Source organism: Equus caballus, chromosome 10, assembly GCF_041296265.1.
Source record: "Equus caballus isolate H_3958 breed thoroughbred chromosome 10, TB-T2T, whole genome shotgun sequence".
NCBI lineage: Eukaryota > Metazoa > Chordata > Mammalia > Perissodactyla > Equidae > Equus > Equus caballus.
In genome coordinates, this window is record NC_091693.1 from 84,616,610 (window position 1) to 84,643,076 (window position 26,467).

Below are 26,467 nucleotides of genomic sequence, written 5' to 3' on the forward strand. Positions count from 1 at the left end.
AAGTCTTGGTGAATTAAAGGACTAAGCTGCTCCTTTTAACTTTAGATACTTTCTCAACTCTGCTTCGAGCAACATGATCCCTTGATTCCCCATGAGTAACAGAACCACAGAAGAGGGACTAGTCACACAGATAAGAAACTGCTTTATTCTGTACCATTCCAAAATGAGATCAGACATCTAATACGAGTGCCAAAAAGGTGGGGAAGGACGGGGGTGGGCATAGTGATTCATTCCAGACTTCATTAAGTCAAGTGGGTCTGTAAAACACTTAGAGATCACTTCTAAAAGAGTAACAGTAAAGGACAAAAAAGGAAATAAATTCAAGTAAACAAAGAAAAATAAGGCAACCCAAAATCAGATGATGGAATACAGCCACATATATCAGCAATCATATGAAATAAATGGCCTAAATTCACCAGTTAAAAGACAGAATTCTCAAATGGGATTAAAAAACATGTCTCCTCAAAGATAGAAGGACACAATGTTTGAAAGCAAGGAAATAGAAGAAGATAGTCCAGACAAATCCTAACCAAAATAAAGCCAGTATAGTAATATTAATATCAAGTAAATAAATTTTTAGTATATGATGGTTAAAGGGGGGGGGGAATCCAAGAATACATAATTCTGCATACATTGGCATCTAATAACCTAGACTCAAATTTTATAAAGCATAAATTTACAGAAATACAAAGAGAAGTTATCAACAATTACAGGGAGAGATTTCAACAATTGCTCTATTAGTTGACAAACTAAGCAGTTAATTAATAATAGACAACCCACATAATTAAGAAGTCTGATCAAGAGGACAGATCTGGAAACCCGTGCCAAAAATAACAACATAACATGCTTTTCCAAACTCAAAAAGAACCTTTACAAAAAGCGACTATATACTAGCCTGCAAAGTAAGTCTTAACGAATACAACAGAATCTCTTATTTAGACCACATTCTGACCACAATTTAACAGGAAACCTGAACAAAAGAAAAAGCTGTCTTCCCACAAGACACGCACATATATATTCAAAAAACACATACACACTTTGGACATTTAAAAGCACATTTATAAAAATCACTGGTCAAAAATGACCCATAATGGGACGAGAAAATATTAAGAACTGCATGCAATGGAAAGCACTATGTTCAAAACTTGTGCACTCAACAAGAGGTACTTGAAGGAAAAACTAGAGCCATGAAAGCATACACACATACATACATATATCTATATACACGTATACCTCTATACACACATACACTTATATAGAGATATATCTCTATAACTATATATATCTCTATGTATCTCCATATCTACATATATCCACATATTTTAATATTCAACTCAGGCAACTGGAAAAAGAACAGAGTAATCCAAAGAAAAAATAAAGAGCAAAAAGGAACCAAATATTACAAAACAGAAAAGGAACGATAAATAAATCCAACTTGCTTCTTTGAAAAAAAAAAAATAACTCTATAGCAAGAATGCTCAAGGGAAAAAAAGGCAAATAACACTAGAAATGAAAAAGAGATCAAAATCAAATGCACAAGATGAGAACACTACACGAAACTTCATGCCAAGAGATTTGTCAAATTAGAAGAAATGGACAGTTTCCACTAAAAATATGAATTACTAAATCTGGCTCAAGAAAAAATAGAAACAGACTGTAAGTATAAGTAAATTGAATCAATGATTAAAAAAATAAAATAAAAAACTCATCTCCAACCCTACTCTTTCCACGAAAAGGCCACCAGGCCAAGCCAGTCTTGAAAGCAAGTTCTACCAGAACTCCAAAACTAGTTAATCCCTAATTTATCCAAACTTTCCAGAGAATATTAAGAGGGAGGCAACTTTACAAGGCTAGTATACAACTCAGATAACCAAATCTGACAAAGACAAGTCGACAGAAGAAAAGTAAAGGTAATACATGCAAAAATCCCAGATTAAAAAGTACAAAATGAATGCCAGAGAGGAATTCAAAGACAGCTTAACATTAGAAAACATTAATGTAAATGACAATATTAGTATATTGAAAAGCGTATGATTCTCTCAGTTGATACAGAAAATACATTTGATAAAATTCACCACCTATTCATGTCCTTCTCTGCCAACCATGAAACTTTACTGCTTTCAGTCTTATAACAGGGAAAAAAATACGCTTAATCTGAAACAGGATATTTATTTTTAAAAATCCTAGAGCAACCCTAGAAACCTAAATAAAACCTATAAAAAGATGCTCAGCCTCATGAGCTATAAATTGTAGTACCGTCTCCATGTTTTCCCTTACTTACCACCCTCTTCCTATAAGAAGATCATACCTGCCCACCTACCGTCATCAGCTTTAACCACGTGACTTGCTTGGCATTGCAATGAGATATAAGTAAGAGTGACATACACAACTTGCAAGCAGAAGATTCAAGAGCACAGTGGGTTCTGCCACATTTTCTTTTCCCTCTACCATGAGACCAGCATGTTCCAGGTAGAGGCTGCATCTCCAGTCTTGGCCCAAAAATAAGGAGACATGAAGCAGAGCCACAGGGAAGCCACAAAGGGCATTTAACATGAGCAAGGAATAAACCACTATTAGAAGTCCAGAAGATTGGGAGGTTTTTGGTTACTAGGCATAACCTAGTGAAAGTTGACAGAGATCAAATGAATGCAAATTAAAATATTAAGACAGTATTTCACACCCATATGATTGCTCAAAATTACTAATAAGAGGAAGTGCTGACAACAAGGTGAAAAGATTAAACTCAGTGGTTGTGGCTGGAATATAAATTGGCACCATCACCTTGGAGTTCACTTTGGCAGTATTGCGGAGAACTGAGGAAGTAAAACTGCAACCTAGCAATTCCACTAGTTGTCTACCTTGAAGAAACTGGCACAAGTGAACAGGGAAATGTGCACAATCACGTTCACCAGAGCACTGACTGTTATACTATACAAAGAAATCGTGCTTCCATAGGGGAATGGATGAACTGGTTTTGTCATTCAAAAGAATACTATACAGCAGTGAAAATGAACAAGGTAGATTTTGACATCATAAAAAGATACATGCAGAGCAAGAGAGGAGAGATGGGAATGAGACTTCAGCAATGTCTTCAATGTTGCATTTCTTTTAAAAAAATGATGCAAGAGGCTGGCCCCGTGGCCGAGTGGTTAAGTTCACGCACTCTGCTGCAGGCGGGCCCAGTGCTTTGTTGGTTCGAATCCTGGTCGCAGACATGGCACTGCTCATCAAACCACGCTGAGGCAGCGTCCCACATGCCACAACTAGAAGGACCCACAACAAAGAATATACAACTGTGTACTGGAAGGCTTTTAGGGGAAAAAGGAAAAATTAAAAAAAAAAAAAAATCTTTGAAAAAAAATGATGTAAAACACATGGCAAAATGGTAACATCTGATTAAAATTTTTATGGTGAATACACAATTGTCTCTTCTATTATTTTCTATATTTTTGTAGTTTTTAAATATATCATGACTTTTTTAAAAAAGAGAACAAAAATATATTTAAACCATAAAGCCCATGGGTCAATCTTGAGGTTTGGTGGCAAAAAGAACTTCAGAGACGAAAGAGGCCTTCTAGAATATCTAAGTAGTCCTATATTCTACAGAGGAAGTCAGTTTCTGGGCCCAGAACGGTTGAGTAAATGACTCGAGTCACATAAGTTATCATCATGTTGGTTCTCAAAATCTACTCCTCCACTTCTAGGACAGGTAGGAAAACAAGGGACATGTGGTCAAATACAATGTCACTGAGTCAAGTTCCAAACACCATTCTACTGTTTTCCTTACTGTCCCCAACTCCATCCCCAAGACACACAGTAACAGTCCCCACCCCCAAAAGCTTTAAGGATTTTTAATCCTCTTTTCCTACTCCTTTTCTTGAAATAACTAAAATATCAGAATGATTACTACTAAAACAAGTAAAATACAGTTCTGGATAATACAAAGATAGCGGCGAGGACCACACATCATTCCTCTTAGAAGCCATGCCTCGCATTATAATACACATTCAAATATATAACAAACTATTGTTCAACTAGATAGACATACGATGTCTATCTTACCAAGCTGAATACTTCCATTGTTGTTAAAGTATAACTTCTATTTTTAATAAGCAGGAATGCAAGGAATTAGGAAAAAATGGTTTTAATATTTAATAGATTAGAAGACCAAAGAAAAGACTGTTATTTAGAGACCATATTTTAAATGAGTAAGATAGGTCCCATGCGCAGCAGACAAACAGGGTAGATCAGTGGTCACATTCATGACCTCAGAGTCACGCTAAAGAGTTGGAATTCTGCCCAACCACTAACTAGCTGTGAAACTTTGGGCAAGTTACTTCACCTCTCCACGCCTTCCATTCCCCACCATAACACGGGGATACCCACAACACGGCTGACCTCACACAGATTCTTCTAAGAATCACATGAGAGAATCCATTCAGAGCTCTTCACACAGCTCTTCTGGAAACGCTAGCCATCAGTATACGTCATATAAACTGAGCAATTTAACTATGAAAAGCAACAAACTCCTTTGATTGCCATAAAATTATAAGGTGCTAGATGCTTTAAGAAAAAAATTACATTGGCTTCAGTCAGCATTGGTGCTAATGAATTCTCGGCTTTGCAAATCACGAGTGTTTTTTAATTAAATGAAACTAAATAAATGAGCCAGATTTTAAATCATTATCTGTCTCAGGATAAGAACACTTGGGGTTAAACTGCTGCAATTTCATTACTCTGAAATGTCAGCCTCGTGCTGTCATTTCTCCTCAGGCAGAACACCTGACAGACGAGGTCACACTCGCTATGTAATGCCCATTCGGAACAGATTCCCGCCAATACATGTGACCAGTGCAGGCGGGCAGGGCATCCGTCTGCCCACCCCCCGAGGGTCAGGAAGTACTGTTTGCCATGAAACTGCTGATCCTTTCTATGTTTTCTTGTTTTTTAATGCAAAATTGACAAACTAGCTTATAGGAACACAAAAATACATTCTCTGTGCCAGGCCCCAAAGGGGGCAGTGGGGACTTGCCCTCTCCTTCCACACACAGGCCAGCTCACGGCTCCGCTCCCCGCCTCACCTCCAGGTCACAGCTGTACTCGCTGCCATCGAGTAGGGTCACCTTACACGGCACAGTTTTGGTCTTCTTGGGGGCTTTCTGAGAGGCCTTCTCTGCTTTCAGCTCGTTGGTCTGCACTTCCTTTGTCTCCCTTCTGGCGGCTTCTTCTGATTTGTCGTCCTGCACTTCCTTCACCTTCTCTTCTCTCTCCTTACTCACTTCTTCAGCAGGCTGTTGACGAAAGACCTGAAGTTCACACTCAGGTAAAAGGAAGAGGTTTGGGAAGAACTGTGATTGTTATAAACGCCGCAAGCCTAAGATTTCAAAAGACTTCAACATTTCAAAAGGCTATTTCCCCACATCTTCCTTCTCCAAACCCACTGCCCATTTCTCATTTTGCCAGTTTGGTAATTTCAGCATTAAATGAGTAAAAGAAACTACATCCCAGAGACTATAATTTAAATATCATTTCAAATAATAAAATTCCCAATTCTAGGGTCCAGCCCGGTGACATGATGGCTAAGTTTGCACCTTCTGCTTCAGTAGCCCAGGGTTTGCCAGTTCAGATCACAGGCATGGACCTATACACCACTCATCCGTACATGCTGTGGTGGCATCTCACACACAAAAGAGAGCAAGATTGGCACAGATGTTAGCTCAGTGACTATCTTCCTCAAGCAAAAGTAGGAAGATTGGCAACAGATATTCGCTCAGGGCCAATCTTCCTCAGAAAAAAAAAAGAAAAGAATTCCAATTCTAATCTCATACCATGCAAAACCCAGGCTTCGTTAGGCGACCAAATGCACACACATACAGATCTACTGCTTCCTACTCACTGAACACTGAAATAAGCCACATCAAAGAGAGAGAATAATGCATACTATTTAAAAGGAGAGGTGGCAGGATCATGAGAGTATGTGTTTAACCTTAAAAAGAATGCAGAGAAATTTTTTTATGGTTTGCATATATAGTGCGGTGTTTTTTTTTGCTTTGCTTTATTATTCTGGAACGTTTTAAATGGACTAACAGGAGAAGGCCGTGGTAGACCACGCCAAGACCCATATTCCAGATACAGTAAGCCAAAGAAGGATCTTAATACAAGAAGTCTGGGAATGATTCAAAACCAACAAATCCTTTTTATGACGTGGATATGCCATCGAGCTTTCAGGTCCAGAAGGTCACTTTGCAAACATACCTGTGTCTCAGGGCCACGCACGGCTGGTTTCTCTTCCTTGACGTCCACTTTCGTCTCCTGCTGTTTCCTCTGAGCTGCTACTTCTGCGCTGCCCTTGGCCTGCCTTTCTTCTTCGGGAAAAGGTTCCTCTTTATCTAAAATCTGCTCTTCCACAACAGCTTGGGTAGGCTCTTTTTTCTCTCCTCCATCTTTGGCCACGATTAAGTTATAGGACTTCTGTTTCTTAAGCCACGGGGGAAGGAACCGAGAAATGCCCCTGCTGTCGGACGGCTCCTTCTCCCTCTTCTGGCGGCGCGGGCTACTTTGGCTTTCAGCTGTAGGAGACGTCTGGGGACCTTTCTCCTCCTCTGCATCCGAGGGCTGAGGCTGCTGATTTTCTGCGGCTTCTTTAGGTTTCTCCTGGGCTGCATCTGCTCCTAACTGGTCAGGCTCCTTCTTCACCTCAGACGCAGAGCCCACTTCAGTAGTCATGGTCACAGCTTACTGTCAACAAAACAAAGTCACAAACTGTGATTTCACAGACTCTCCCCGTTTTAGCCTGGAGGCAAGGACCAGGGTAAGCTGGGTGGGAAGGGGACGGGCCGAGAGAAGATGGGGAGAAAACACGCAGAGAAAGAGCGTTCACAAGCACAAGAGAAACGGGGATTCCTACTTTAACTCCTGGAATACTCTATCAGAATCCAAGAGCCAAAACTGGCATCACAGTGGAATTAACTCCGATTCCGTAGAGACAGGATGTAGAAAGAGTGATTACTTTTATTTGGTTTCATCTAGCTATAGACTATAATGCACCAAAAAGATCTAATATTCTTCAGGAAAATGACTTTTCTCTATACCTTATATCCCTTATCCTATAATACAAAAATGTTACTGATAATGTTAGACAGTAGTGAGACATACTTCACCACAATTTCACACATTAAAATCAAAATCTACAAAAATGTTAAGTATTATAAAAATGAATTTTAAATGCTGGGTGCTTAATAGCAAGAAAATTAAATCTGGAACAAAAATGCATTCATTTTTGTTTTTATATTAAATCCTGTAATCCACCATCACTATTCCAACGCAAAAGTTAAGACTTCTGGGAAAGGTACTAAAACTATAATCAAAGCTCGAAACCTCCATGCCACCCAAACTCACACAGAGTTTTCTACAATGTGTATGTGATTATAAGAAAAGCATCCAGGGGTCTCGAAGCTGAACCAAATGAAAACACTACAGGGGTGGAAAAATAAGCATCTAATAATTGATCCTATCAAAACTAATGAAAACAAAATTGAAATGAAATCTCAAAGTAACTGTTGTCTAAATTTTACTCAAGCAAGTACAGCAGCACCACTGACGTGAAAACAAGGGGCAGGGTCAGCAGAGAGCCACCCCGCCCTGTCTTGCTGAGGATGAACGTACTTGCGGGCCTGGCACCCTGGCCAAGGGCAGACTGCCCAGCTACCTTCAAAAGTGGCATAAGTTCAAAAATAAAATACACTTGGTTTCCTTTCTTTAGAGCTTTATTGAGATATAATTCACATCAGATTCACCCTTTTAAACTGTACAGTTAATGGTTTTTTAGTATATTCATAAGGTTGTGCAGCCATCACCACTATCTAATTCTAGAACATTTGCGTCATCCCAGAAACAAACTCTGTACCATTAAGAGTTGCTCTCCATTCTCCTATCCTCCCAGCTCCTGGCAGCCGCTTATCTACTTTCAGTCTGTAGGGACTTGCCTATTCCGGACATCTCAAATAAACAGAATCGTAAAAGTGGCATTTTCACTTAGCATAATGTTTTCAAAGTTCATCCGTATTGTAGTATGTATCAGTACTATACTTGTTTCTTAAAATAATATTCACCATCTTTTGCAAATCACATATCTGATGACTCTGGTATCCAGAATGTATAAAGAACTCTTACAACTCAACAATAAAGATAAATTTTTTTTAGTGGGCAAAGAATTTGAGTAGACATTTCTCCAAAGAAGATACATATATGCCCAATGAGCACTTGAAACTATGCTAACATCATTAGTCACTAGAGAAATGCAAATCAAAACCACTATGAGATACCACTTCACATCCACTAGCATGTGGCTATCATCAGAGAGAGAGAGAGTAAAAAAAGCATTGGTGAGGATGCGGAAAACTGGCAACTCTCAACATTGTTGGTGAGAACACAAAATGGCGCAGCCACTTTGGAAAACAGTTTGGCAGTTCCTCAAAAAGTTAACATAAGTTACCATAATATAACCCAGCAACTCCACTCCTGGGTAAAACCCCAAGAGTAATGAAAACTTACGTTCACCCAGAGACTTGTAAATGAATGTTTATAACAGCATTATTCCTAATAGGCAAAAAACAGAAACGACCCAGATGCCCACCAACGGATGAATGGATAAACAAAATGTGATACGTCCATACAATAGAATATTAAGTCACGAAAAGGAACGAAGTACTGACATATGCTGCCGCGTAAGAACCTTGAAAACACAACGCTAAGTCAAAGAAGTCAGTCATAAAAGGCCACAGGCTATGTGATTTCATTTACACGAAACTTCCTGAATAGGCAAATCCACAGACAGGAAGTAGATTAGTGGTTGCAAAGGGGTGGAAGGAGGGGAGGGAGCAACTGCTAACGGGTACAGGGTTTCTTTTTGGGGTGATGAAAGTGTTCTGGAATTAGACCATGGTGATGGTAGCACAACCTTGTGAATATACTCAAAACCACTGAATTGCAAACTTTAAAAGAGTGATATCTCAATAATAAAAAATAATTTTACAATTGTTGTACACTTCTAATAAGCAAGCATAATAAACATTGACTCAGCCAGCCAGCCTATATTTAATGGGCCCATACAACGTGCCCAGTCCTGGGCACATGAATAAAGACTGCCTTCAAGGAGCTGAGGGAGGCACAGATAAATCAAGAGCATTTTGCTTACAAAGCAGAGGACAGACATTTAACCCAGATTAAGAGAAGAGGGTCATGAGGCACGCCTTTCTGCAGAAGTTGGCATTTGAGTTGCTTTAAAATGATGAGTATTCATTATTCAGGCAAGGGAGTCAGGATGAGAGGCATGTGCCAGGCATGGGGCAGTGTGTGGAAACATAAGAATATTCCTCCTGTAGGAAATGTAGAAGTGAAGCGGGGGCGTGTGAGTGGGGACAGGAGGAAAAGAGGATGGTGAATTGATAATGATGAAGAAGGAGAAGGCAGAAGCCAGAACATAAAAGGTCCTGTGTGCCATGCTAAGAAAGGTCTGGAGGTTGATTTAAAGGCAATGAGAAGGCATCCAAGCACTGCAGGTAGACGGGTAATGTAATCAGACTCACATTTCAGATGGCCCAACCTGGCTGCAAAGTACAGGATGAGAGAAAAGATGGAAATAAAGAGACATCCAGGAGGCTGCTGCAATAACCCAGGCATGAGAACATGATGGTCTAAACACAGCAGAAGCCACGAGGTGGACGATAAGATGTGAATCTAATACTAAGAGGAAGACTGGCCATGGCGTGGTGTCTACACTGAATACAGCAAGTCAAAGAAAGGAAAGACTCAAGGAAAAGTCCCAAGTCATGGGAGAATGGATGGGATGATGGTGGAGCCACCCACTGAAATGGGGAACAGGAGGAAAAGAAGGTTTGGCGAAGACAAACTTCATTTTGAATTCACTGAAGTTGAGAAGTTTGTGGAGGTGTCTAGTTGGCCACTTGCCACACATGTGTTGCACGGAGGCTGGACATGCACCAGAGATGAAGATTTGGGAGTTGTCGTCTTATGGATGATAGCTAAAAGCACAGGAGATGCTGACATCACCTAGAGAAAGAGTGTCGTCTGAGAGTAGAGGGTCCTGAAAAGAACCCTTCTCACCACCAACATGTAAGGGTCAGGAGGAGGGAAAGGCATGAGGACGGGAAGCGTACATCGAGGGACAGGGAGATTGGGGAAGAGGAGCGTCCTTGAGGGCAATGCCACAACAGGGGCTAGTTAGGCAATTATAAGATTTACTGGTCCAATCTTACTGCTCATTCTTAGGCATTTAAAGTTATGTCTTCCAGTAAGACCCTTACACAAGTACTTGAACTGGCTCCATACTGCACAGAAAATCTGTTTTTCTTCTTTAAGGTACCATTTTCCACGTACCACTTAAGTGGAGAATATTATTTATATTAATCATGAAATGACCAAAGTTGACTTTTAGCATACACTCTCTCATTACATTTTGAGAGCTCAATCAATGTCCTGGTAAAAATTAAAACAAAAATGCCTCACATAACCAAGATAACTGGCAGCTCTCTGATTACTTTGGCTGTGAGAAATATCTAGAGACCAATCAACTAAAGCTGACTTTTTGTCAAAATATTTTAGAAGCAATGAAATATAAAACTAGAGTTTCCACTATTGTGTTAAAGTATTAATATTTGTATTTTAATCATAAGAGCTGTCACTCAGTGCTTACTGTGTCAGATATCGTGCACATTATTTCTGCTCCTCAAAACATCCTACAGGGTAGATATTACCCCATTTTGCACACCTGTTCTCACCTGTATTTCATAAGCAGTCACAACTCCACTGTGTATGAATGATCGAATCAACCAGAGCCATTGGCTTGGTCCTCAAAGAAGATACATGCTAGCTTGTAAAAATGACTACAGAACAACATGAATCAATTCTGTGATTTAGTGTAATTAGCCGGCCCCTCCCCCAAATACGAAATTTACAGATGAGGCCTCATCACATAGAAAATCATATTTGAAAGTTATTACTTGGTCATGTGATCACCACTGAGCTTTGGACAGAAACTAAAGACCAGGTGCTAATGCAGAGATAAATCTTACCAGGGAGCCTCACAAAGTGGTCAATCACTACCGTACCCACAACACATGGAAGTTTAAAGAACCCCAGAGCTGATCAGTGTTGCCCATGGAATTAGCCAATGGAAATGGCTAATTGGATTATAAATACTAAACAATAAGGGTGGATATAAGTAAATAAGTACATTCTTAAAATAGTTTCAAGAGATCAACAAAGCTCAAACATAAACACTACCTTCTTTGTTGATAAAATGGTTTCCTGAACAAATTACCACCATCAAGAAAACACGATTATAGCACATTCATTCACCATAATGATCATGCCTGTAACTCTCAGTTTCAAATGTGGATAAGCCTCTAAATTCCACGGCCTACTGAAACGGAAACTCCTGCGGTGGAGCGCCAGCCCTCCCGCTAAAATGAAGGCCCCATGAGGGCTGCCATCTTTCTTTGCTTCACTGCTATGTTCCCAGCACCTAAGAGGCACAGAAATATTTACTGAATGCGTGTTGTGAAATCATCTAGTCTAATAGGCTCAATTTTATCTTATCAACAAGGAAACTGAGGGTCAGAAAGAATAGGGGTTTTGCCTGAGATCACAAAGCTAGATAGGTGAGGCCAAAACCAGAACTACTGCTTCCCAAACTCTAGCACTGCTCATTCCACTAAGCTTTAATTACAAATACCTAAAATACATCACTAGGCCAGTCATACAGTATACTAAGTAAAGTCTGTTCTACTTCTCAGCAACCAACAAGAACCTTGCTGTCAACAGCCGGCACGCGGGACAAGCACGTGGTTTTGACACAATTACTGTGTTGGCATGCTCCATTTGGGGTGATAAAAGTGTTCATTATTGTAACAGCTCCATGAGAAAAAAAACATGCATCATTGAACACGCAACCAAGCAGAACACCATCATCAAGAGAGGATCAGTGCTGGCTAGGGAAGGAATCGTGTGATGCGAAAACATTCTTTTTTCTTACGTTTAAAAAATGAGAACTCCCAGGTGCTGGCTGTCTCCATCACCAGCCTGAACCACCTACTGTGTACCGTTACGCTGCCGAAAACACTGGCCCGCCCTCTAGTTCTATAGCAGGCAAGCAAGCAGGCTCCGCACATTCAGGCAAAAGGACTTCCTGCGAGGGCTTCATGCGAATTATCGGGTCCAGATGCTCCCTAAAACCTTGAGAGAACCCGGGGTACTCAAGAGCCCTCACTGTTAACAACATCCCCGTGCAGGGAACAGGGTGCTGCCACCAGCCGAGCGGCTCCCATCCTCCACTGAGATCCCCAGCAACAGGAGGTCTCTGACTTCTCCCAACGGAGCTCAATCCGTCAGTGAGGGCACTCAAGAAGGGAAAGTACGCATTTCTGACCTTCAAAATAATGGTAAGGGGATGGAGAGAGGCTTTCCTTTGAACTTTGAGAAAGATAGAAACAAAACTGTGCAACAAAAAACAAACAAATAGTATTGGCAATGTGTGCACAGCTCCAATTTGGTCATTTTCTAGGTCAAAATTTATTTTCATCCGCTGTTGTGACTGGGCAGAGGATATGCAGAGCAGCTTTCTGATATCCACAATCACTTGCTTACGCTCCTCTCCCCAAACAGCCTGTAGCCCAAGAGAAGGTCTTTTAATACCCACTCCCTTCCCTCAAAGCACCGAATGTGAGAAAAACACAACCACAACCCCAAGACAGGAATGACTCAGCAGCACCGAACTCTATTTAGGAAATAATAAGAGTGATGGCTCTCAGATACACCCAGCAGGTAAACGGAGGGAAGAAGGGAAAAGAATGAGGAGAAGGAAAGAGGAAAAAAATCTCTGGGGAGGGAGAAGGAATAACAAAAACAGACTTAGACAGACTGCAAGTAACTTCTCTCCCTTGTACGTTTATTTTTCTTAAGTGTCAGAAGGTCTAAAAAATACTATAGCCCTTATTCAAATAAGTACAACTACATTCCAAAGGGACTCTTTGTTAGTTTAAATTATCTATATGGTGAGGATAAGCAAGAGTTATTTTTTAAATTCCAATGCTGCCCATCCTCGTTACCTTAATAACACACTGTATCATTTGTTTTTGGATTGTTATGTATTTTTTTTAAAGGGATAAAGGACCTATGAGAGAGAGAACTATTTCTATAAAGATAGAGGCTAGCATCTGGTTTAAATTAAACCCACATACACAAAAGATATGAACTGTGGCCCTTTGCTAGTTCAAGTCTAGGCAGCATCAGGTTACATTCAAAGCATGTATTTCCTCCACCTTTTCTCCTTTTTACCAGAACCTAAATTTGTTCAGCTTTTCTCTGTTCCACATGCACAACAGTGGAGGCTGGCCTGCCACGAGGCAGTGGTCTACTGGCTTAGGGCAATCATGGTAGTACCCCTCCCTTTGCCCTGCAGTTTGTCGTCAGGCTTCTGGGAAAAGATTCTTCCCTCTAAAAACAGCCCCGAGATGAGAAGGACCCTCCACCTCAGAGCACTGTGCGCATGACTCCGAGAAATGCTGCTGCCATCTGGACCATGCACTCGGAGAAAGCCGGAGGATAAACTGCTGCCATCTGGACCATGCACTCGAGGAGAAAGCCGGAGGATAAACTGACACAGTAGAGAGCACTGGCAAGAAAGGACCAGAGCTCCCACCGAGGGTGCTACGCATGGCAGGTCCCACACTTGAGCTTCCTGTTGGTTGAGGTAACATGCCCCACTTTGGTTCAACTGATTGAGCAGGGGTTTCGGCCACTCGCAGCCACTATCAGCCTCTGCATAGTGAGGCAAGCACTAGAAAATAAGCCCTAAGAAACTGGGAGCACATACCCAACTCTCTCAGGTAATTATTACTCCCCACTGGGTCTCATGGCCCTCATACCTAACAACCATGATTACCAAAATGGTCCACTTTTTCAGATGCCCAATTTTTAAAAACCTAGCAGCTGAGTTAATATTAGTGACATAAACCATTAATTCTTTATTCTAATCCCTCTAAAGGAAACAAACAACACATCAGAATTCATCAAATTCCCTTTTTTTGGTAAGATTCCCTTTCAACATATTGAGGGGGGCAGGTATATGAAAATCAAGGTATAACTTCAATAATGTCCAACTCCAATAACACATAAGAGAACTGCCAACAATCTAAGATGTTAAAGCAAGTCCCTGCTGACGTCATTAAGAATTATGTCAAGAAAGACAGCTGTGCCAGGCAAAGTCCTCTCCACAAGCACCCAGGGTCATGCCAGAAACAGACATCCTCTCCTGGAGTGAGAGCTCAGAAATCGCAAAGGATCCCAACACTAGACATCATGATTCTCATAACCAAAATGTACATAAACCTTGTCATATTGGGCATGGGACCCTACATTTTGTAATGGCCAGAGCTGGAGCTACACTCTTTCTATGCGAAGCAAACTAGTCTTAGGACAAAATAACATGGTGGTTGGAGATCAAGTTGTGAACTAAACAGACCAGGATCAGCATTCCAGCTCTGTCTGCCACTAGCCATGTCACCACGGACAAGCCAGTTAGCCCTGCTGAGTTTCACTTTCCTCGTAAGCAAACCAGGGAGACAACACCCACTAGGCAGCTCTAAGGATTCAATCAGATGCTATACATAAAGTGCTTGGCACACCATAAATTCATAGTAAATAGTGGGCCACTGTCATCAAATAGGCATTCTGGGAAAAAAACGGACTATGTCCATTTGTTTACTAAAATAACAGTAACAGTAAGAACAGAAATAATTAACAATATCAGCTATTTGTTGAACACTGTTCTAGAGACTTTGCACATAGCAATTTCCTCAGTCTTCACAACCCTTTGAGGTAGGAACTAAAATTATCCCTACATTCAAGATGGAGGCGGTAAAAAGAGGATAAATCACCCGCACAAAGCCACACAACCAGTCATGGAAGAGCCAGGATTCGAACCCAGGCTGTCAAGCTCCAGAGCTTATGCAATACGGACACCCAAATCAAACCACCTCACTACTATAATAGCACCGAGCATAATGCCTTAGAGCTCATTACTTGATGAAAAAATAAAAATCAATAAACTCAGGCCCCGACAAGTTTCACCGACCTTTGGGATGTGGGTGCTGTCAGGATCCTAACCCCTCTCTTCAAAACCAATGTTTGTTCAGTGCTTTCACAGCATATCATATGCACCAGACACCAGAGACAGAGAGGAAAGAAACCTGCTCTCAGTCTAGTGGGGGACAGAAGGAGTAAGATTAGTATTAACATATATTCAAACAATGTGTCACTAATTCAGGAATTTTGGTAATTTTAATTCAGAAATGACTACTAGTTTGAAAAGCTGACACAGTTTTTTTAAAAACTGCCATTGTAATCTCTTCAGGAAGTGACACAATGGTCTTTCATGGGACACGCTGGTTAAACCCTCATCAAACACAAACAGCCATCGTGCTTTTTAAAGAATACTTAATTCTCATTCTCAACTGTACTTGCTAGAGACATATTTGCTCTCTAGCTGAAGTCAAGTTACTTGAATAGAAAGCCAAATAAAAAATAGGCCTGGTTATAAATTTACTCAACATCAAAAATTCAAAACAAATTTCATTTTTAAACTGGCTAGGCTCACCAACACCCCACAGAAAAAAAAGTGGCTAAAGGATGACCATAGAGTTAAGAGAAAAACAAATACGAGGGGCACAAACCTATGAACAGATGCTCACCACACTCATGGTGAAAGAAATGAAGCTAAAAATGCAGAATGGGAAATTCAAAAGCTTAATCAGAGGCATTCTCATGTAATTATGAGAGGAAGAATAGATTGGTACAGACCCAGTGGAAGTCAATTTGCCAACAGCTATCAAAATTCCAGATGTGTCCACACTGTGAACCAGGAATCCTGCTGTGGGGATGCAGCCAACAGATATATCTGCACACATGTAAAATAATATGTACAGATGATTCTCTATAACACTGTAATAGTGAAAGATCAATGCCATCAACAGAGGACACTACACTACATTCACACAAGAGAATACTATGCAGCTATACAGAAAACAAGAGGAAGGTTTCCATCCCAGTTATAGAAATGTCTCCAAGCTACAGTTAAGTACAAAAGGCAAGATTCAGATAGCACATATGATATGCTACCTTACGGGTTGAAAGTAAAGTGTGTGGGATACGTCAATATGTGAACATAGAGGCACATAAATATGGCCACATCACGATGCTTCAGTCAACAACGGACCGCATATATGACAGTGGTCCCATAAGATTAGTACCAAAGAGCCTAGGTGTGTAGTAGGCTCTACCAGCTAGGTCTGTGTAAAGTACACTCTACAATGTTCACGCAATAATGAAATCACCTAATGACACATTTCTCATAACGTGTCCCTGTCGTGAAGCAACACATGACTGTGTATGCACAAAGAAAACAAGAAGGATACAGAAGAGTGACAACAGCGATTATGGCGAATGATGGACGGCACAGGGTAAATGAGGTGCAGATATGGGAGACAAAGTTTTCAGGGAGCAGAAGTTTGTACAAACTGAAGCACTTAAACACTTTATCAGGAGAACAGTGTTCACGCATTAAGACATCCAACGCATTAAGTGAACCCAGCTTGGCTGGTCTGCTTCCTTGGAGAAACTGCCATGAGCCTGTCACGGCTCTGGCCTCAAAATGAACAGAATGGGTGCAAAAGCCTTCCAGTCTCTTCCAGCTCAGCAGCAGCATGAAAATAGCCTAAAATAAAACTGACTTCCTGACATATGAAGTTTAAGATTGTCTCTGCATCCTCAAAGAGGCTGATTTCTGCCTATCCTCCAGCATATTTCATAACCCAGCCCTTACTCTATGCAGACTGCTCTCCTGAGCAGGAAAAGCTCCAAACCTAAGCTTTTAGAGCAGCCAATATCTTTTCTTAAGAAGTTTATCAATTCTTCACTTTAAAAAAACACATATAGTTCCTGAGAAAACTACGCTAGTTTTTTATTCTTTTTCCCTCAGTGTGGCATTAAAACAAAAAGGTGTCTTTTGCTAATGACAGTATCGTTAAAATGCAGCTAGGCCAAAAAGATTATTCGTATCTTCTGCTGGAGAAGTGGGATCAGGGCACTGGGAAATAGACTCCTCAGAAAGTTGAGGAACTTTTTAAAAGGAGAGTGAAGCAGGATGGGAAGAATCTTATTAAATTTTTAAGCTGGTCATACATAAACATCCCCAATCTCTGTCAGCAGCTTCCTCCTCATTTATAGGCAGACGCAGGAACAAAGTTGGCCTGACAAGCATAAGGATGTCACGTTTCCTGTCCACACCTCTGCCCTCCCCACATCTGCTCCTGTGCTCCATGAAGAGGGGGCAACGTTTGCAGATGAGTAACTGCATGTTCCCAGCGCAGGCGGATGCATCCGGTGGCTTCTCGATAAATGTCTTTTGTGATGTTCCTACTATTTTGGGAACATTTATTTGGACCACCATACCATGCTCTATAGAAAAGAAAAACATCGTGCAGTTTCTTCCAGTGACATGACGACCAGGCTGAAAACAGAGCAAAGCCAACAGCACCGTCTCTCCTGGTCATAACAGATAGCAGGGAGTATACTCTGTCTGAGCTCATCCCACAGCTCGCTTCTGCACAGGATCTGCGCCCAGCCCCACCGCAAAACTCACTTGCTATCAAATGGTAACCGACAACCAGTCTAATACTATTTCTGTGTGAAGCAAACTCTAAATTCTTTAGCTGGAAAATAACAGTGGTTCAGAGGCTTTTCCCAAATAAGCTAACAACAAATCCACCAAGGTTAACCGCACAGGATAAACGCACAGGCTGCAGACGCTGCATTTTAATAGGTCATAAGACAAAGGCTTGTCAAAGTCAATCAACTCCCCACCCTGTGACAAGGCCACCAAGCTGGAGCCTACACTGATCTGGCACTTTCAAATCCTCTTCCCTGTAAGCTTTGGAACACTGCAGTCGACAGGCATAAACATCTAAACCTTGTCTAAAAAATATGTCACTTTTTAAATTTTGGTCATTTGGCTTCAGTCATTTTAAATATTTAGCGCACTACCAAACAGTTATGTTGATGCACAGCATATATTCTTAAAATATGAGACTATAAATTGAACGATTTTTCTAGCTTAGGTAAGCAGATCCGAATGTTGCTGCCAGTCCCTGGCCGGTCAGCGGAAGGTGCCGGAGACTGTTAGCAGATGGACCCTCGGAGCCTGGCGTGAGAAATGCAACTTTCCCCAGAGGCGGGAAAAGCTGTAACTACAATGGAATTACAGACATTCACAGACACGCCATTTGGAATGTTTAAAACTTTTTTTTTTTTTTAATATTTCTACTCTGAGCATTAGTTTAGTTCAAAACTCCTTAGTAAGAGCTTCAAACAACTATTTTTTAGGTGGTGCTGGCTAGGACAAGTTTTTATTTCAACTAAATATCTTTCTTTCTTTGGAGCTAAGATTCTCAAAATTCAACACTTGTAAACACGATTTGTTAGAGGGTCCTGATGGAGAATATGCCAGGCATTCAACCTTCAGAGTCCACCAAAAAATTCAAGCAAACTAAATGCCAAAGTTTAAAATGTCCCTTTTTCCAACTTTCTTCGTGATCCAGCTATGATGTTAAACTATAGGTCATCAATATATCATATATTGCGTACAGGAACACTACAGAGGAGATGGACGTGGGGAGAGCCAGGACAGGCCGTCCAGATCGTCAGCATCACCTCTTGTTATTTATTCCCACCCCTGAGTTACCAATAATTCGAAAAGAAAATTCTTTGTTGGGCCTAAATACAGAAAACTTAAACTTTCCAGGTACACGTGCACCACCCCCAGAACTAGCTGGTGATGACTTCGGTGGTCTAAGCACATACCCTGCAGCGTCAGCAATGAAGAAGGGACTGGCAGCTGTCACCTGACCATCACAGTTCTGCTTTTCGTTTTGTTAGAAATAGAAAGTAGAATCAAAACTAGGTTCTTTTTGAAAGACGGTTGTTAGATTGGTAGATTATATCAAGAAAAACCATGAAAATCATTTTTCTAAGTCTGGATGTCCAAATCTGGGCACATGGTGAGTATTCACACTTCTTCAAGGTGACACCAGACTCAATATTCAATAAAAGAAGAGGTTGATACCTATTTCTTATTCAACCAGTATTTACTTAGAACATGACACCATCAAAACAATACATAATTCTTGATAACTGCTAATGGCCACTAATCCACAGATGCTAAAAAATGTGAACCCAAATCTGTTGGCTACAAACTTCTTTTAATCAAATGAGTTAGCATGAAAATGAAACATTTTATAAATTAATTAAATTCAAACCTGTTGTCCTTCAGTATGTTAAAAAAAAAATAACTGAACACTGTTAGCTTGCATAGTCCTCCCTGTAATTTAGGCATAATTAACTTTCACACAGCATATTGTCTGAGTAAATCACTTGTGAAACAGCAGGACAAGTATATGAAATAAACCAACAAGCTTCATCATTCTCAGAGGCCAAACCTGAAAAGGCAATTATGTTATAGATAACCTGACAAAATTCAACAATTTCCTAGAAAAATGCAAACAAGTGGTCTAAAACTAAATTCTGACCATGAAAAAAATATTTTCTCCATAAGCCTTGGTTCGAATAGAAGTGAACCTATTCCCTTGCCGAACAGTGCACATACTCAGATTCTACTTATACGTATTTTCCAAATTTTCAGTCCCCTGGACACTGACGCACTCAAAGGCAAACTTCCTTCAACAGCAAAAATAAGCAAGCACAGACCACAAAGCCCACTGCCACAACAGAAACTTCCTAAAAATCTCCCCTTGAAATACATACGCAGCTTTCCAGTACATGGAGCCCGAGGTCTGCTCCCCTGTCATTGGAAGACTGTGGAAAGCTGATGGAAATCCAGTCTGCAAAAGCCTAATGAGCAGGACCGGCCCCACCCAGGCCAGACCCCGCTGGAGAAGGGCATGCTCAGCATGGTTCCAAGTTACTTCATTCCTCAGCTAGAAAATTCACATGGGTCACAGAAAAAGTCATCTTCCTGCCGCCTGTTCTACCCACTAAACGGAGAGCGCTCACAGAAAGAACAGTTTTAACAACACAACTATATGTCTATGATAATCTTTATAATTCTACCATTGCTGGGAGTTTTTTCTGTTTTTCTGAGTATGAATTTTGCTTTGCTTTGGGTCTCTGCCTCTCAATTTTGTTATTTTTTGTCATTTTAATCTACCCCACAAACAGGCACCAAAAAATTATGTGTATAACATATGTCTAATTATCTTTATTTATAAATGTCTATAAACTGACACATACACTTCCACAAACAGAAAAACCTTGCAAATACAGAGCCCAGTTTCAATATATAAAAATGAAATATCTACTTTGATTCATTTGTGAAAGAACTTGCTTATTCATCCACATTGTCTATACAAATGGAGGCTCATTTTAATCTAGATTTATAGGTACCATCACATAGCTATAAAGCTGATAAATCCCTGTTTTAATACTGTATTGTCAATCCTAAACCGAGAAATGATTGATACCAAAGGTAATCCTACGTCCACCTGTCACACAAATACACATACATATAGAAGCCAAGGAAACGCAAAGTCGCTACAGACAAACTGGTTAATTCTAAGATTCGGGTCAGAGGGATGTGAAAAACAACTCATCTTCCCCAATTTGACAGTACCCACCCCACCCCCACCCTGTTACACTTCCACCATTTAAATTCTGGTTGTTTGAACACACACGCACACAGATACAGACAACAAATTGGTAGTTACCAAAGAAGGGGGTGGGGGAGGTGAAGGGGTAAAGGGGCAAATATACCTGGCCACGAACGGCAACTAGACTTTCGGTGGCGAACACAATGCAGTCTATTCAGAAGTTGAAATATAATGATGTACACCTGAATTTATATAATATAATCCAATGCGACCTCAATAAAAAATAATAAATCAATAAATAAATTCTGTTTTTTTCCACTGTACATATTTACATTAACTAAGCAGGACCAAGACGGTCCGACTAGGCATCCAGGTGTGTATTATTACGGCCTTGCCCTGCTACTGCTCTCCTGCCCAGCAGTTCCTAAGTCAATGAGTAATTAAATGTTAACATACGCCTAGAGATAAGCACATACACCTAAAAAAGGAATGAGTCTTTTTTAGTCACAAAGAAAACACTTAATACTTAATAAAGATACTTAAATAAACAAGATGTCACCTGTAACAACTAGTGAGAAAGAATAGTTTGCTTTAGAGGAACTTAGTGAAAATATGTTTCAGTAGCAGCTCTGAAGAGACTAATCTCTGTCAAAATGAATATAAAACTTCTTTAAAAAGTCATTCTAGATAATGTAAGTAATCGTCACTACCCGCCACAAAGTCTTCACTAGTTCACAAAAGAGCAATCTGGTGAGTTTTTCAGTAGAGGCAATATTTTTTTTAAAGATTGGCCCTCAGCTAATATCTGCTGCTAATCTCCCTCTTTTTTTTTTCCTTCTCCCCAAAGCCCCCCAGTACACGGTTGTATATTCTAGTTGTAGGTCCTTCTAGTTGCAGCATGTGGGATGCCGCCTCAGCATGGTCTGATGAGCGGTGCCATGTCTGCGACCAGGATCTGAACTGGTAAACCCTGGGCTGCTGAAGCGGAGGGCGCGAACTCAACCACTCGGCCACGGGGCCAGCACCAGTAGAGCCAATTTTATTCAATTTAAAGCATCATCTTTTATTCAGATTATGTTCTGCCTACCTTTCTGTGTTAAATGTATTTTTATAAATGCTATAGTACAATAGCAGAATTGTTTTAACATACTTACTTGGAAAAATATTGGTTCCAACCCTTTTTCTGAAATGTATTGGTCTGTGGAATCCAGAGGTCTCAGAAGTACTGACATGTGGCACTGGATCCAGTAAAACTGACACTGGTAGATCTCTGCGCCCCATTCCCAGCACCTCTCAGCACCCCCGTGCCTCCTGCCCCCTACTCTCCTACTGCTATCGACTGAACCGTGCATCCCAAAATTCCTGTGTTGAAGCCCTAATCCCCAGCGTGATGGTACTTAGAGATGGGGCCCTTGCGAGATAATTAGATATAGATGCGGTCACGAGGGTGGAGCCATCATGACGGAATCAGGGCCCTTATGAGAAGAGAACACCAAAGAGCTGGCTCTGTCTCTCTCACCTCACTATGTGAGAACACAGAGAGACAGCAGCCATCTATACACCAGGAAGAGAGACTTCCCCAGAAACCGACCATGTGGAACCTTGATCTTGGACTTCCAGCCTCCAGAACCGTGAGAAAATAAAAGGTGTGTTGTTTAAGCCGCCCAGCCTACGGCACTTTGTTGTGGCAGCCCCAGCTGACCAAGGCACCTACTCTCTAAGCACGGAACCCAGTGCTGGTGGTTCAAGTCCTCTCCTGACTTCAATATGAAAGATCCTGCTCACAGAACATCTGAATCTCACTGTTCAAAGGTTAAGAGAATTAAGATAGAGAGAAAGAGTTTTGTGGCACTATGATTTGGGAACAGAACAAACCATTAATACAGTGGATAAAAAGAGAATCAAGAGATTTAAATGAGTTTCCCAATTAATATATCCAGTAAGTTACGGCAGAGCCAGAATTGACACAGATTTGGTCTGTCTGCAAAGCCATGCTGGTGGCGTTGGTGGCCGAGCGGTGAGCACAGCTGCCCTCAAAGCCAACACACTTTCCCACCAATGTTCCAATACCTCTCTTTTAGCACCCTTGTTTCCAGACGGGTAAATGCAACCCAAAGATGCGAGGTAACTTACATAAGGTGGCTCAGTAGGTTATTGGCATAAGTATACAAACCAGGTCCAGGTCACTTATTCATTTCCAGTAAGATTTTAAACACATTAAAGTGCACGAAATACACAGATTGAAACATCCACAAATGTCTTAATATAAACTTCTTAATAGGAATTTATATGTATTACATCCGTCTTGGGAAGATCCTAAATAGCCAAGCTTTGACACAGCCTCATTATTCCATTACAAAGGGAACTCAGAAGTTTAACCTCAGAATACTATTTTTTAAATATTCAAGGGGGTTGGTTGGGGTTAAAGTAGAGGACATTTTCCCTCTATTTGTATATGTGAGTCTGTGTATAAATAGAATTTTATCTTAAACCCAGTATCACAATTTTGTGACTTTTTAAAAATGCCCAACCTCTGCTTTATGGGGACAAAGAACAGAACTGAACAAGATGTAGAGGACCCAGTAACCTGATGGGTCACTCATAGCTCCAAAACCATAAGGCACACAAACTCTGTGCAGAAATAAAGTTGTCAGTGTTGCTGAAAGACAATGAGGAAGACAGGTTCTCTCCGTCCTCCCATCTTTACTAGTCTAGCCTCCTCTGACAAGCAACTGTCATCTGTCCCACCCGACAAAAAGCAAACACAATTTTCTAGCACAACCCAACAATAACCCAGAGAGTGCTCAAAAACAAAACACCTCTGTTTTTGATGCTACTGATTTTACAGAGTCTTCCATCTACCAATCACCATGCACAACCAGACTTCCTGAACACACAAGGAGAAAAGTTTCATGACTCTCTCGACCCGGGTGAGCTACAACTGGCCTATAACACTTTCCAACAGCCCACCTTTCATACGATCATTTGTATCTGACGTCAGCACAAGAAAAATCTGCGCTAGTTCCATGGCTTCTGCACGCAAGTTCTCTTCTGGCCACAAGCCACCACAGTTTAATTTCTCCCAGGCTTTAAATCCAGAATAATTTGCACAACTGCACGAGTCATTTGCAGAGTTTCTTCCCTACCACATCTTTAAAAACATAAGATTAGGCCCATAGCATAGATCTACAGCACTCTGGGAAAGAAACATGCCGTGTGAGCCCAGACTTTTACAGGGGTTTTGGAGAAGGGACAGGAGAAGGTACAGTGGGAGGAGAGGCAATAAAGGGGCGCCTGTTGGGAATCTATAATCAAAAAGTTAATGTTTTGAAAACATCTAAAAAGTGTTCAGATAAAGCTCTTAACAAATTCTTTAACTACAAAATTTTAAAGCATCACTTTTAGAATTACATTTAGACCAGTACACTAATCCCATATTTACTTTAAAATGTATTATTTTCATTCCACTTTGCATCAGACACCATCTAAAGCCCTTCCCCACACCAGCTCTCAGGGAATTCATAGTCCAGCAGGGAAGAGAGACTTAAACGATGACGACACCACATGTAACAAGGCCTAGGAGGCACAGGAAGGGCACAGCCAAGTGGACAGCTCCCTGGGGGAGGTCAAGGAAGGCACGATACGCTTACAATGCTTAGGCTCACTGTCTCTCATTTTAAATAAGCAGGGCCACTGCTAATAATGACACCCACCTTGCCTTAGAGGTTAAAGAAAGAAAATAAAAGCACCTATCACAAAGCACTTTACACATAAAGCAAAAACAAAGATCTTGCTAGTGCCTATAAAACATCCTACATACAACTGAGCAAAAGAGGGTTTTTACAGAATAAAGAAATTCAGAGTTGAAAGAGATCTCAGCGTTCATGTACCTCTACCCCTTGCCTTTCACAGATGGGAACCTGAAGCCCAGAAGTTAGGCTACTTGTCCAGTTTACCCAGTAAGTCAGTGGCAGACCCCAGGCTGGATAATGTCAGAACTATTCCATTGCCTTTCCCTAGAGCAGACTCTGCCCCGCCTGGAGGAGGAGGAAAGGGGAGAGACACTGTCAAGGAGAGATGAGAGAATAGAGGCCCTTTAAGTCTGTCCAACGGCCAGCAGAAACAGCGAGCCCTGAGACCAGGCATCCAGCAGCTCTGCCCCACCCTCTGGACCCAAGAAAAACCATACGCCCTCCCACTCCCCCCATTGCCAAGAAATTATCTACTCTTCCCTCAAAAGAGCGCTGAATTCATACTCAAACAGTCTAGATATATCCCCATGTTGCCAACTACTCGCTCTGAACAATGAAAGCACCAGCAGATAACCTGCCTACATAACAGGATGGCTGTGAGGACCACAGAACCATAACGACAGCTACTGGTAAAATGCAAACTGCTAGAGGAACACAGTTACTATTAAACGCAGAATCTCAAATTGATCTCGGCTTTCCCCTAAAAACAGTCAAATGTATCATTATGTTTAATTTTATTCTTAAAAATCAAACATTAACATATGGTAATCTCCTACCAATTCCAGTTATCTATTTTTTTCATCATCTATTTTTCCTTCCAACTTGTGGAAGGAAAGCTGTTTCCCCACCCTAACCCATCCTCTATAATTTCCCTGTCTTTTCTCTCCTTTCCTTTAAAAGGGCCACAACTATTTCCAAGAGGCTCTCCGAGAACCAAATAAACAGCAAATATGTCAACACAAGGCTCTCATCAAAAACGTGCTATGTAAAGCTGAAATGTGAAGGCATGCGGAATAAGCAGCGCACAGCCACACATCATGCCCTGGGAGGAACAAGCCCATCGGGCCCTCTCCTCACTTCCCCGCATCATGGTCTCTCCTGCCTGATAAATGCCATCTGTGTGGTGTGGGCACTTGACGAGAACCCAGTCTACTTTCAACCCTTTACAGCTTTATTACAGCCATAAATTGAAACTGTAGCTCCACTCATCTCCTTCTGTAGCTGCACCTTTAAAACTTACCTCTCCAAACTTGAATGATGGAAGAAAACCCTAAGGACAAGTGTTACTATGTTCTCGATCCACCACCCCTACCCACCCAAAACCACAGACGAAGAACACCCAGCCTCAAGCCAGAGAACTCACCATCACATCCGCCTATGAGATCTGGAGTCCAATTCTGTACTGTTGGGTTCTGCTAAGACCCATTCATCCACTGAGAAATTGCTCTTTGCTTTCTGATAGCTGCTGAGGATACAGGCCTGTGTAAAACTTGGCCCCAGTAGTGCAAGAGAAAGGTATTTAAATAAATAACTACTCTACAAAGACAATATGAGCTAGAAGAGAGGCATAAACAATTCAGCAGTAACCAACTTGAGGAAAGAGCGCTCCCTCAGGTGACATCTGAGCTGACCTTGAAGGACGAGGAGGAGCTCGCTGGGCCGCTTGTCTGTGGGTTAGCGCATTCCTCACTGTGGGAACCATAAGTGAAGGGCACAGAATCATGAAAGATAAATGCACTGTCGAGAACGCTACGTACCTCGTCTGCTGGGAACACAGGGTGGGGAGTGGAGGAGACGGGACAGGGGAGGCAGGGCCAAATAACGAGTGAGCAACATGCTAAGCTCAGATCCCACAGGCAAGGGAAAACAACATTAATTTTGTATTTCTGGAAGATTATTTTGGCAGTTACGTGAGAACAAGTGATACAGTGAAATGAAACTGGTGAAGATGATGCTCCAGGGATCCAGGAAATAGCA

The 26,467-nt window shown here is 41.2% G+C and overlaps 1 protein-coding gene across 50 annotated transcripts in view; it reads right to left on the bottom strand.

Annotated features, from left to right (window-relative positions):
* Positions 1-26,467, bottom strand: part of EPB41L2 (erythrocyte membrane protein band 4.1 like 2) — a 204,421-nt gene that overhangs the window by 101,702 nt on the left and 76,252 nt on the right. For 39 of the 50 annotated variants that reach the window (XM_023651084.2, XM_023651083.2, XM_023651080.2 and 36 more), the window contains 2 exons: positions 6,256-6,738; positions 5,082-5,291 (listed from right to left, as the gene is read on the bottom strand). In XM_023651084.2, the coding sequence (XP_023506852.1) occupies positions 5,082-5,291; positions 6,256-6,726 (681 nt within the window). In that variant the 5' untranslated portion in view covers positions 6,727-6,738. Of the gene's footprint in view, positions 1-5,081; positions 5,292-6,255; positions 6,739-19,896; positions 20,102-25,853; positions 26,221-26,467 lie in introns of those variants that run through there. The other 11 variants (XM_070223834.1, XM_070223829.1, XM_070223814.1 and 8 more) reach the window with 5 other exon arrangements.